The 13,169-nt window shown below is 37.3% G+C and overlaps 1 protein-coding gene across 1 annotated transcript in view; it reads right to left on the minus strand.

Annotated features, from left to right (window-relative positions):
- LOC149844599 (ABC transporter C family member 2-like) overlaps nt 1-13,169 on the minus strand; it is a 191,488-nt gene that overhangs the window by 45,599 nt on the left and 132,720 nt on the right. Inside the window, exons 18-19 of the mRNA XM_089994906.1 lie at nt 13,067-13,165; nt 12,725-12,877 (exon numbers count right to left, since the gene is read on the minus strand). Of these exons, the coding sequence (XP_089851032.1) occupies nt 12,725-12,877; nt 13,067-13,165 (252 nt within the window). The remainder of the gene's footprint in view (nt 1-12,724; nt 12,878-13,066; nt 13,166-13,169) is intronic.

A 13,169-nucleotide genomic window follows, 5' to 3' on the forward strand; every position in this document is an offset into this window, starting at 1 on the left:
TAAGTATGCTTCTATGAGATCTAGATTGAATCTTAGGTTTTTGAACTCTCTTTATTTAATATGTACTTATATGATCCAGTATTCTTGAGCATGTGTTTTTGGCATTTAGATGTTTTATTTGAGCACTTCGTAGTTATAAATATCAAAACATGCCTTTATAAATGACTTCAAATTCATGTCTTTTAGTTTTTTAGGGTTGTGATCTTTTGTTAAGGCTACTCCTTTTGAGCATGACTAAGAAACTATTGGTATTTATGTTGAACTCCTATATGAGGTTTATGATTGTATTTTAAAAATTATCAAAAATATTTATGTGCTCTCCTATTGTGCCATTTGTAGCTTGTGTTCTTGCCTCTTGGGAGGTGTTTATTGTGAGTGCACTCATTGCACTTGAATGATTTATGACTTACATGCTTAGTGCATCATAATTACTAATAAAAATATTTATTGAAAAGGTTTTTTTGTGAGAAGTCTCTTTGCTAACCTTAGTAGTATTTGTACCTTGTGATTGTGTTATTTCCAGAGTTACCGGTGTTAAAATATGCAATCTCATATAATATCTCGTATGTAATCTCATAGACATGTAATGTTTTATCTCCTTTCTAGTTAGGATTTTTAGTTTAATTAATTCTAGTTGAAATGCAACTAGAATTAGCCAAACCAGTCTCTCATTGGACTGCTTTGGCTGTTACCTTTTTGACTAGTCAAAAAGATGAGTCCAACAGCTCCCTTAAGGCTCCTCTCTACATCTCTATAAATATGGGGTTATTCCCCTTGTAAATACTCACTCTTGTGTGGGATTTTATCCCAAATCAATAAAGTTGTTTATTTTTCATATTTTTATACCCGTTTCGGGTAGTGTGTATTCTTGAGTTCTCTTTGTGAACCTTTGTGGTTCTTATGGTATATTTGTGAGAACTTGTTGAGAGACATTTGTTGTGTATTTTTCACTTTCTTACATAGTATCAGAGTCGGTGCGCGTGTATTGGGAAGTGTGTCATGCAAGTACTCTTCAAGAAAGTGAAGTCTCTTTGAAGGAGTGCTTGTGTGTAGCCTTGAAAGGCGTGAAAGGCTACTTATTTTCGATCTTTGTGGTAAAAATATTCCTCTTTCCACTTGCTTTCATCTTCCCCTCTCATTCCTAAGCTTGTAAAATAGATGACAATCATAATGTCACCATTAAGTCCATAAAACTCAATGATTCAAACTATGTAACATGGGCTTCAATCGTAAAGCATCTTATTTGGGAAAAGGGTCTACGGGGCTTAGTTGATGGAACCGATAAGGAACATAAACTAACATTCACTAAAGAAGGTGGAAGAGAAGTACCTCTTTCGAAGGTGGAAAAAACTAAGGCCATCTCCACTTATGAAAAGGAATGGAAAGAATGGAGAATGGGTCACGCCAAGATCATGTCTTGGCTAATTTCTAGTGTAGACATAAAAAAGTGTTCAAGTCTCACAAAATTTGAACATGCCAATGATGCGTGAGAATATCTTAAGAGAATGTATTCTCTTAAAGATATTACTCATATGTGTAACTTACAAGAAAAGGTTCGGAATATAGTTCAAGGGGAGAGAAGTATTAGAGAATACTACAATAGCTTATCCGAACTATGGCAAGAGTTGACTCTTCTTGAACCAAAGTGGCATTGTCCACAATACATTGAGCTTCGCCAAAATCAGGTAAATGTGGAGCATTTTTTCAATTTATAAATGGGTTAAGACCCGAATTTAAATCAACCAAGTTCGCTCGTCTACATCGGGGAAAGGTTCCCTCTATTGAAGATACTATTGAAGAGCTAAGTATGGAAGAAAATAGACTCAAGAAACGAGTCGACAAAAGTGATGATGATACCGTTTTAGCTGTATCTAGACCAGGTAATTACATTCGCACATACAAACCTCCACATATTGAGAGAATAAACAATGAAAGGCAAGGAGGCAATTTTGAAAGGAGAAAAGTTATTTGTTATTACTATCATGAACCCGAACATATTAAAACTTATTGTCCAAAGTTGAAAAAACCTTATGAGAAGAAGGTAGCTACTGTTGAATCAAAAGAATCAAATGAGACATCCATTGGAAACATGTCCCTGTCTCAGCTGGTGGAGGCTCTACAACCTATTCTTAAAGGAACTTCTCCCTCTGCTGGAGCTGCGATCTCTTCTGTTGGCACCTCTGATCCAGGTAAACCCCTAAGGCTTCTTGACTCTGGTGCTTCTTTTCACATGACACCAAATTTAAAATTACTGTCGCATTGTTATGACTCAAGTGGATCGAGTGTTTTTACTGCGGATGGAACATCCCTTGAGATAAAAGGAATAGGAAATTTCGAAAATAACTCACAAAAATCAAAAGGATTTTGTGTTCCAAAAATTAGATATATCCTCAAACTTAATCTAAATCTTTTATCTGTTTCTCAATTAACTTATCATGGGTGTAATGTTTCCTTCTCTTCTCATGATTCTCGAGTACAAGATCACCAGTCAGGGAAGTTGATTGGGGAAGGCCATAGAGAAGGACGCTTATATTACATGGACTTTTTGGAATTACCCAAGAAAACATTATGTTGCGATATTCAAAAAGTAGGCTTGGATATTTTACACCAAAGATTTGGTCACCCTTGTATATCCAAGCTTCAGTACTTTCCAAACATGGAAAATTTTTGTAATTTTGAAACTTTCACTTGTGAAAAATGTATTCTTGGAAAAATGAAACGACTAGCATTTCAAGAAAGAACTTTTGTCTCCACTCGACCACTTGAATTAATTCAGTCTAATATTTGGGGTCCTGCACCAGTTACGTCAAAAGGTGGGTTTTTATCATGGTTGTCAGTTGAGGAAGCGGGAGCAGGAAGCGATACGGGAAGCGGGAGCGGGAAGCGAGGCACTTTCAAAATTTTAGGAAGCGAAAAGCGTGGGACCACTTAGGAGCGATTCGAAAAGCATCTCGGAAGCGACCTAGGAAGCGTCTCGGAAGCGAGAGGGAACAACAACAACAACTACGCCTTCATCCCAAAACAATTGGGGTCAGCGATATGAACCAAAAAAGAAATTCATTTTGGGTCTTCCACATGAATCCTTTTCCTCCAATCATTTCTATCCAACGCCATGTCCTCGGTGAGGTTCAAAGCATTCATATCCTTTCCTATCATCTCCATCCAAGTCTTCCTAGGCCTACCCCTACCTCTTTTAACTAATATATTTTCCCATTTCTCCAACCTTCTAACTGGAGCATCATTAGGCCTTCGCCGAATATGTCCAAACCACCGTAAACGATTCTCTCGCATCTTATTCTCAATGGGTGCAACACCTACCTTCTTACGTATCTCTTCGTTCCGAATCTTATCTTTTATTGTATTTCCACACATCCATCTAAGCATCCGCATCTCAGCTACACTCACTTTTTGAATATGATGTCTCTTGGCAGCCCAACATTCCGTACCATATAGTAAAGCGGGTCTAATAGTCGTCCTATAAAACTTTCCCTTCAACCGCAATGGCATTCTACGATCGCACAGCACTCCAGTAGCACTTTTCCATTTCATCCACCCAACCTTTATCCTATGATTTACATCTCCATCAATTTCTCCATACTTTTGAATGATGGATCCTAAATATTTGAAATAATCATTCACCGGTATATCTTGCTCACCAAGCTTCACTACACTCCCATCACTACTTCGTTGCTTACTAAACCGACATTCCATATATTCAGTCTTACTCTTACTCAACTTAAAACCTCTAGCTTCCAATGTCTGTCTCCATAATTCTAACTTAGCATTAACCCCAGCTCTAGACTCATCAATCAAAACAATATCATCAGCAAACAACATACACCACGGTACATTTTCTTGAATTGATCTCGTAAGCTCATCCATCACTATCGCAAATAGGAAAGGGCTTAAAGCAGATCCTTGATGTAACCCAACCGTTATCGGAAAATTGGTTGTCACCCCTCCACAAGTGTGGACATTGGTTACTACTCCTTCATACATATCTTTAATAGGGAAAGCGTGATGGGAAGCGCGCTTCCAATTAAAGGGAAGCATGTTTCCCATTAAAGGGACGCTTCCCCGCACGCTTCCCCTTTTAGTTAGGCGCTTCCGGTAACCCTAGTTTTTATACTATGTAATTTTCGTGGATGACTTTACACGATATACCTGGATTTACTTTTTCAAACACAAATCTGAAGTGTTCCCGTTTTTTCAAATATTTCATAATATGGTCAAAAATCAATTTAAGAATGATATTTCAATATTTTACACAGATTCAAGGAGAGAATTTTTATCAACTTAATTTAAAGAATATTTGAACTCACATGGAATTTCATACCAAAAATTTTGTCCCTATACCCCTCCACAAAATGGGTTAGCTGAGAGAAAACACAGACACATTATAGAAACAACTAGAACACTAGTTCTAACACATCATGTTCCTAAAGTTTTTGGGGGCGAAGCTATTTTGATTGTTGTGTATCTCATTAATAGGATGCCCTCATATTTAATAAACAACATTTCTCCCACTGAAAAGCTTTATAAACAAAAACCTGATTATTCCAAACAGAGGGTGTTTGGGTGCAAGTGCTTTGTTTTTACAGATAAGAATGATAAATTCTCTCCCCGTGCTATCCCCTGTGCTTTTTTAGGATATGCAAATAATAAAAAAGGATACAGATGTTTTGACCCTAAAAACAACAAGTTATATGTTTCAAAGAATGTATCATTTCTAGAAAATGATTTTTTTTTAAAACAAAAACTCTAGCGAAATAGATAAGTATTCCTTCTTGTTGGATCTAGTTCCAAAAAATACTGAAAGAGAAATTGATCTAGATGATCAGATGGATGTGATTAATTCTGATCCTGTTAGAAATAGTCAAGATTGTATTCAATACTCTACAACAACAACAACTACGCCTTCATCCCAAAACAACTGGGGTCAGCGATATGAACCAAAAAAGAAATTCATTTTGGGTCTTCCACATGAATCCTTTTCCTCCAATCATTTCTATCCAATGTCATGTCCTCGGTGAGGTTCAAAGCATTCATATCCTTTCCTATCATCTCCATCCAAGTCTTCCTAGGCCTACCCCGACCTCTTTTAACTAATATATTTTCCCATTTCTCCAACCTTCTAACTGGAGCATCATTAGGCATTCGCCGAATATGCCCAAACCACCGTAAACGATTCTCTCGCATCTTATTTTCAATGGGTGCAACACCTACCTTCTTACGTATCTCTTCGTTCCGAATCTTATCTTTTATTGTATTTCCACACATCCATCTAAGCATCCGCATCTCAGCTAAACTCATTTTTTGAATATGATGTCTCTTGGCAGCCCAACATTCCGTACCATATAGTAAAGCGGGCCTAATAGTCGTCCTATAAAACTTTCCCTTCAACCGCAATGGCATTCTACGATCGCACAGCACTCCAGTTGCACTTTTCCATTTCATCCACCCAACCTTTATCCTATGATTTACATCTCCATCAATTTCTCCATACTTTTGAATGATGGATCCCAAATATTTGAAATAATCATTCACCGGTATTTCTTGCTCACCAAGCTTCACTACACTCCCATCACTACTTCGTTGCTTACTAAACCGACATTCCATATATTCAGTCTTACTCTTACTCAACTTAAAACCTCTAGCTTCCAATGTCTGTCTCCATAATTCTAACTTAGCATTAACCCCAGCTCTAGACTCATCAATCAAAACAATATCATCAGCAAACAACATACACCACGGTACATTTTCTTGAATTGATCTCGTAAGCTCATCCATCACTATCGCAAATAGAAAAGGGCTTAAAGCAGATCCTTGATGTAACCCAACCGTTATCGGAAAATTGGTTGTCACCCCTCCACAAGTGCGGACATTGGTTACTACTCCTTCATACATATCTTTATATATACTAATGTACTTGAGAGAAACACATTTCTTCATCATTGTCCACCAGAGAACGTCCCTAGGTACTCTATCGTATGCCTTCTCTAAATCAATAAAAACCATATGCAAATCTTTGTTCCTCTCTCTATATCTTTCAATAAGTTGTCTAAGAAGATGTATAGCTTCCATAGTTGATCTTTCAGGCATAAAACCAAATTGATTCTCCGATATCATGACAACCTTCCTCAACCTAGACTCAATCACCCTCTCCCAAAGTTTCATAGTATGACTCATGAGTTTTATACCACGATAGTTTGTGCAATCTTGTATATCACCCTTATTCTTATATAAAGGCACCAAAGTACTTTTCCTCCACTCATTAGGCATCTTATTTTTTTCTTTTGAATCTTGCGCATGAAGTCACGATTTATCTCATGAAAAGGAATGGAGAAGTCTCCAAGATCTTGAGCATGACTATCATTAAATAGCTTATCAAAATAATCTTTCCATCTCTCCTTAATCTCCTCATCTTTGACTAAAACCCTTTGCGTTTCATCTTTGATACATCTAACCATACCCAAATCCTTCGATTTCCTATCTCTCATCTTTGCAAGCCTATAAATATTCTTCTCGCCTTCTTTGGTATCCAACTTGTCATAAACCTCCTTATATACCTTAGCCCTCGCGTTTCAAACAACTTTTTTAGCTTCCTTCTTTGCTATCATATACTTCTCCAAATTCTCATTATCACGACTCTTACTTAGATTTCTATAACACTCTCTTTTAACCTTAATAGCTAATTTGACATCCTCGTTCCACCACGATGTATCCTTACCTAGAAAATCCACTAGGATCTCGAGGGTTCCTGCAAAGTTTCTGTCATATGAGTCCTTTTCACCAAAACATCAAGCCTTCATTGCCCTAATTTATTCCGATGAAGAACCTTCCAGCTATGATATAGCCAAGGATCAACTAGAATGGGTTAAGGCTATGGAAGTCGAATTAGAAGCCTTAGAAAAAGCAAATACCTGAACCATTCAAGAACATCCTTCAAACAACAAGAAACCTTTTGGTTGTCGTTGGGTGTACAAGGTGAAAACCAAGAGTGATGGCACTCTTGAAAAATTCAAGGCACGGTTGGTGGCAAAAGGCTATTCCCAAGAATATGGAATAAACTATGAAAAGACCTTTGCCCCCAGTAGCTAGAATGACCATTGTTAGAATCCTAATAGCTCTTGCATCAATAAATGGATGACATATCTTTCAAATGGATGTTAAAAATGTTTTTCTAAATGGAACTTTAACTGAAGAAGTATACATGGACCCACCACCAGGAATGAATGTACCTAAAGAAAAAACACTACGCCTAAACAAGGCTTTGTATGCTCTCAAGCAAGCTCCAAAAGCTTGGTATGATAAGTTTAGTAAGGTTATGCTTGATTTTGGTTTTTGATTTTGTCTTACTCACACAACTTTGTTTGTTAAGAATTCTGATACAGGTATTATCATTCTTCTACTCTATGTTGATGACATGATCATCAATGGAAGTGATAAACAGAGAGTTTATGATATTAAGAAATTTCTCAAAACACATTTTGAAATGAGTGATTTGGGTTTTTTGAAATATTTTCTTGGTATAGAAGTTGCCTACTCACCTAGAGGTTACTTGCTAATTCAATCTAAGTTTGCATTGGATATTGTTGCTAGATCAGGTATTGGCCGATTTCTTCACCAAGCCTCTCGTTGCTCTTAGGTTTCACTTTCTCTTAGGCAAACTTTCGGTTATCAAACCGTAAGTTCATGGGGGAGTGTTAAAATATGTAATCTCATAGACATGTAATATTTTTTAACTCCTTTCAAGTTAGAATTTTTAGTTTAATTAATTCTAGTAGAAATACAACTAGAAATAGCCAAACCCAATGATTTGGCCTTTACCTTTTTGACTAGTCAAAAAGGTACATTTTTTACTAAGTCAAAAAGGTAAATCCAAAGGGAGTTGTTGGACTCTCCAACGGCTCTATTAGAGTTGTTGGAGAGTCCAACAACTCCCTTAAGGCTCCTCTCTACCTCTCTATAAATATGGTGTTATTGCCCTTGTAAATACTCACTCTTGTGTGGGATTTTATCCCAAATCAATAAAGTTGTTTATTTTTCATATTTTTATACCCGTTTTAGGTAGGGTGTATTCTTGAGTTCTCTTTGTGAACCTTTGTGGTTCTTATGGTGTATTTGTGAAAACTTGTTGAGAGACATTAGTTGTAGTGTATTTTTCACTTTCTTACAACCGGAAGCGCCCTTGAGAGTGGGAAAGTGTGCTTCCCCGAAGCCGCACCAAAAAAATGGGAAGCTTGCTTCCCACTTTTTTTGTATTTTTTAATTTTTAATTTTTTCTTTTTCCGCTTCCCCCTCGCTTCCTAGGTCGGTTCTGAAACGATTCCTGGTTCACTTCTAAGTCGTCCCACGCTTCCTAAAATTTTGAAAGTGCCTCGTTTCCCGTTTCCGCTCCCTCTTCCTCAACTGGCAACTCTGGTTATTTCTTAGCCTTATGGCTCTTTAGTAAACATTATATTACATGTTTGTATATCACATGAAAAAATTAAGCATAATACTTCTTGAATGATATGAGTACACAACAAACAACAACAACTACGCCTTCATCCCAAAACAATTGGGGTCAGCGATATGAACCAAAAAAGAAATTCATTTTGGGTCTTCCACATGAATCCTTTTCCTCCAATCATTTCTATCCAACGCCATGTCCTCGGTGAGGTTCAAAGCATTCATATCCCTTCCTATCATCTCCATCCAAGTCTTCCTAGGCCTACCCCGACCTCTTTTAACTAATATATTTTCCCATTTCTCCAACCTTCTAACTGGAGCATCATTAGGCCTTCGCCGAATATGTCCAAACCACCGTAAACGATTCTCTCGCATCTTATTTTCAATGGGCGCAACACCTACCTTCTTACGTATCTCTTCGTTCCGAATCTTATCTTTTATTGTATTTCCACACATCCATCTAAGCATCCGCATCTCAGCTACACTCATTTTTTGAATATGATGTCTCTTGGCAGCCCAACATTCCGTACCATATAGTAAAGCGGGTCTAATAGTCGTCCTATAAAACTTTCCCTTCAACCGCAATGGCATTCTACGATCGCACAGCACTCCAGTAGCACTTTTCCATTTCATCCACCCAACCTTTATCCTATGATTTACATCTCCATCAATTTCTCCATACTTTTGAATGATGGATCCCAAATATTTGAAATAATCATTCACCGGTATATCTTGCTCACCAAGCTTCACTACACTCCCATCACTACTTCGTTGCTTACTAAACCGACATTCCATATATTCAGTCTTACTCTTACTCAACTTAAAACTTCTAGCTTCCAATGTCTGTCTCCATAATTCTAACTTAGCATTAACCCCAGCTCTAGACTCATCAATCAAAACAATATCATCAGCAAACAACATACACCACGGTACATTATCTTGAATTGATCTCGTAAGCTCATCCATCACTATCGCAAATAGGAAAGGGCTTAAAGCAGATCCTTGATGTAACCCAACCGTTATCGGCAAATTGGTTGTCACCCCTCCACAAGTGCGGACATTGGTTACTACTCCTTCATACATATCTTTAATTATACTAATGTACTTGAGAGAAACACCTTTCTTCATCATTGTCCACCAGAGAACGTCCCTAGGTACTCTATCGTATGCCTTCTCTAAATCAATAAAAACCATATGCAAATCTTTGTTCCTCTCTCTATATCTTTCAATAAGTTGTCTAAGAAGATGTATAGCTTCCATAGTTGATCTTCCAGGCATAAAACCAAATTGATTCTCCGATATCATGACAACCTTCCTCAACCTAGACTCAATCACCCTCTCCCAAAGTTTCATAGTATGACTCATGAGTTTTATACCACGATAGTTTGTGCAATCTTGTATATCACCCTTATTCTTATATAAAGGCACCAAAGCACTCTTCCTCCACTCATTAAGCATCTTATTTGTTCGCCAAATCAAGTTAAAAAGATTTGTCAACCATTCTAAACCTTTCTCTCCCAAGCATTTCCAAGCCTCGATAGGTATACCATCTGAGCCAACTGCCCTTCTTGATTTCATTTTCTTCAAAGCCTCTGCAATTTCTTTCTTTTGAATCTTGCGCATGAAGTCACGATTTATCTCATGAAAAGGAATGGAAAAGTCTCCAAGATCTTGAGCATGACTATCATTAAATAACTTATCAAAATAATCTTTCCATCTCTCCTTAATCTCCTCATCTTTGACTAAAACCCTTTGCGTTTCATCTTTGATACATCTAACCATACCCAAATCCCTCGATTTCCTATCTCTCATCTTTGCAAGCCTATAAATATCCTTCTCGCCTTCTTTGGTATCCAACTTGTCATAAACCTCCTTATATACCTTAGCCCTCGCGTTTCGAACAGCTTTTTTAGCTTCCTTCTTTGCTATCATATACTTCTCCAAATTCTCATTATCACGACTCTTACTTAGATTTCTATAACACTCTCTTTTAACCTTAATAGCTAATTTGACATCCTCGTTCCACCATGATGTATCCTTACCTAGTGGTGCACCGCCTTTAGACTCACCCAATACCTCCTTAGCTACTTTTCTCATACCACCCGCTATCTTATTCCACATTGATTCTGAATCCTCCTCGAGACACCAATCAACTTCCTTAACTACCTGCTCTACAAACATTCCTTGTTTAGCTCCTTTCAGTGCCCACCACTTAATTCTAGGATCTATCCTATGTCTATCCCTTTTGCGGCATTGTCTAATTCTAAGATCTAAAATTAAGACTCTATGTTGTGTAGCTACACTTTCTCCCGGTATAACCTTACAATCGATGCAACAACCCCTATCTCTCTTTCTAAGTAGGAAAAAATCTATCTGACTCGTATTAACCCCACTTTTAAATGTTACTAGGTGAGACTCCCTCTTCCTAAACCAAGTGTTTGCTAAGATCATATCATAGGACAAACAAAAATCTAAAATCCTTTCTCCACTTTCATTTCTTTCTCCTATACCATAGCCTCCATGGATATTCTCAAATCCATCCCTACTAATGCCTACATGTCCATTAAGGTCACCGCCGATGAAAAGCTTTTCTCCATAAGATGTCTCTTGTACTACTCCATCTAAATCTTCCCAAAATTGATGCTTAATGGAATCATCTAAACCTACTTGAGGTGCATAAACACTAATAATATTAATAATATCCGTACCTAATACTAATTTAATAAGTAAAATTCTATCACCCTTCCTACGGACCTCAACTACATTATCTATAAACTGACGACTCATAACAATCCCTACTCCATTCCTATTCCTATTTATTCCTGTATACCAAATCTTATATCCCCAAGGTTCTATCACTTTAGCTTTCTCACCTACCCATTTGGTCGCTTGAAGACATAAAATATCAATCTTTCTCCTACACATAACATCTACTAACTCTACCAACTTACCAGTTAAAGACCCTATGTTCCAAGTGGCTAACCTAATTTTATGGTCTTGGACTAACTTCTTTACCCCCACCCGTCCAACAAAGTGAGGGAACCCTTGCCTATTTGACACCACACCCGGGCGCCGGTGTGACGCGTCGCTTCTGGGCGACGACCTAGCAACCCTTGCACATTTATCACTGCCTCCGGGCCTAGAGAGTACAGCGCGTCGCTCAGTAGGGAACGCCCCAACGAAATTCTCATATTGGTCTTGAATGATATGAGTAATCAATAAAATATTATTTTATTATTTGAGCCTTCTTTGTGTGTATCCCTTTTGTGGGACTTGTGGGTGTGTCCATAGTGACCACTTTTGTGCTTCCACTTTTGGTTTTGGGTGGACTTTTGCTTATGATTGAAGGCGCCTTGATTCTTCCATGCATTAGATCTATAGGATCATATTGTTCTTTGAATTAATGTCTTTCTATATGCATTCTTTGTGCATTAATGTGAGCTTAATAAAATAATATTTCTTTAAAAGGTGTGCTTTCTCACCCTTAGTGCCCTTAAATGTGGATTTGTTAGAATTAATAAAATTAATATGTTAAGTATTTATGTTCTTGCCTTAGTGGCATTGTGATTATTTCACTATTGGCTATTTCCCTCTTGTATTACCATCTCTTTGCATTCCTTATAAGGCTTTATATTTTATGTCAGATTTTAAAAAGGTTGACAAATCAATAGCCCTATAACGCACCAAATTTTCAAAATCTAAAAACAAATTATTTTTACATAAAAAAACTATGATCAAAGGGTTAATTCCTACTATTTTGAGCATGCTGGACACATCCATGAGATCAGGTTTGGTAAAAACAACCTCCCCTTGTGAGTTTCAATTAGGGGTTTCCTTAACTTTGATTATGATTTGTTTGGGATACCATTTCATTACTTCTCAAAGGAGTGTGGAAATTCATAGCCTTATTCTCTTCTAGTTCTTCTGCTAAATAGACCCATATGGATCATAACAGATTTCAGAAACTATTCCCTGATTTCATACCAATTTTCACTGAGCAACAACAATATTATCTGTCTTATGAAAAAAATATCCTTCCATCTTCAGTACAGCTTTTGAAGTCAAGATATCTGTATATTATGAGAAAATATCCTTCCATCTTCAACGCATCTTTCGAAGTCAAGATATCTTGATTCATCTAGTTTTAGCAAATACTCTACAACTTTAGAAAGGAAAATTTGGAGTTAGCATCTTGTCCTACTTAAATGGAGTTAAGTCATACAAGTGGTTGCTATAATTTTAAATTTTTAGGACCAAGTAAGAGAATTACCTGACGCCCAACATGGGCATCCAATGCACTTAAAGGGTCATCAAATATATACACATCTGAGTTGGAATATACAGCCCTTGCCATTGAAACTCTTTGCTTCTGCCCACCGCTAATATTGACTCCTCTTTCTCCAATTTCAGTGAGGTCACCACCCTGAGAAAGACAGGAAGAAAAATAAGGCGTGACCCTCTTATTAATAAGTGCATGCAGAACCATCCAGATGTCATGTGAAAGATACACAAGCCTGTACGATGTATACATGAAAGTGCTTATTGAATGCATCTGCTAGATATTATACAAGGGCTATGCATTATCCATTTCAATGAAGATGAGAATATGTACAGGTAGCAATTCCAGATCATGCTCCAATGCAGTGACTTCAATTGCATTCTGGTAAGGTGCAGCTTGAAACGTTGATCCAAATAAGATATTATCACGGACCTGC

The sequence above is a fragment of the Nuphar pumila genome, chromosome 2, assembly GCF_984573655.1.
Source record: "Nuphar pumila chromosome 2, dmNupPumi1.hap1.1, whole genome shotgun sequence".
Lineage (NCBI taxonomy): Eukaryota > Viridiplantae > Streptophyta > Magnoliopsida > Nymphaeales > Nymphaeaceae > Nuphar > Nuphar pumila.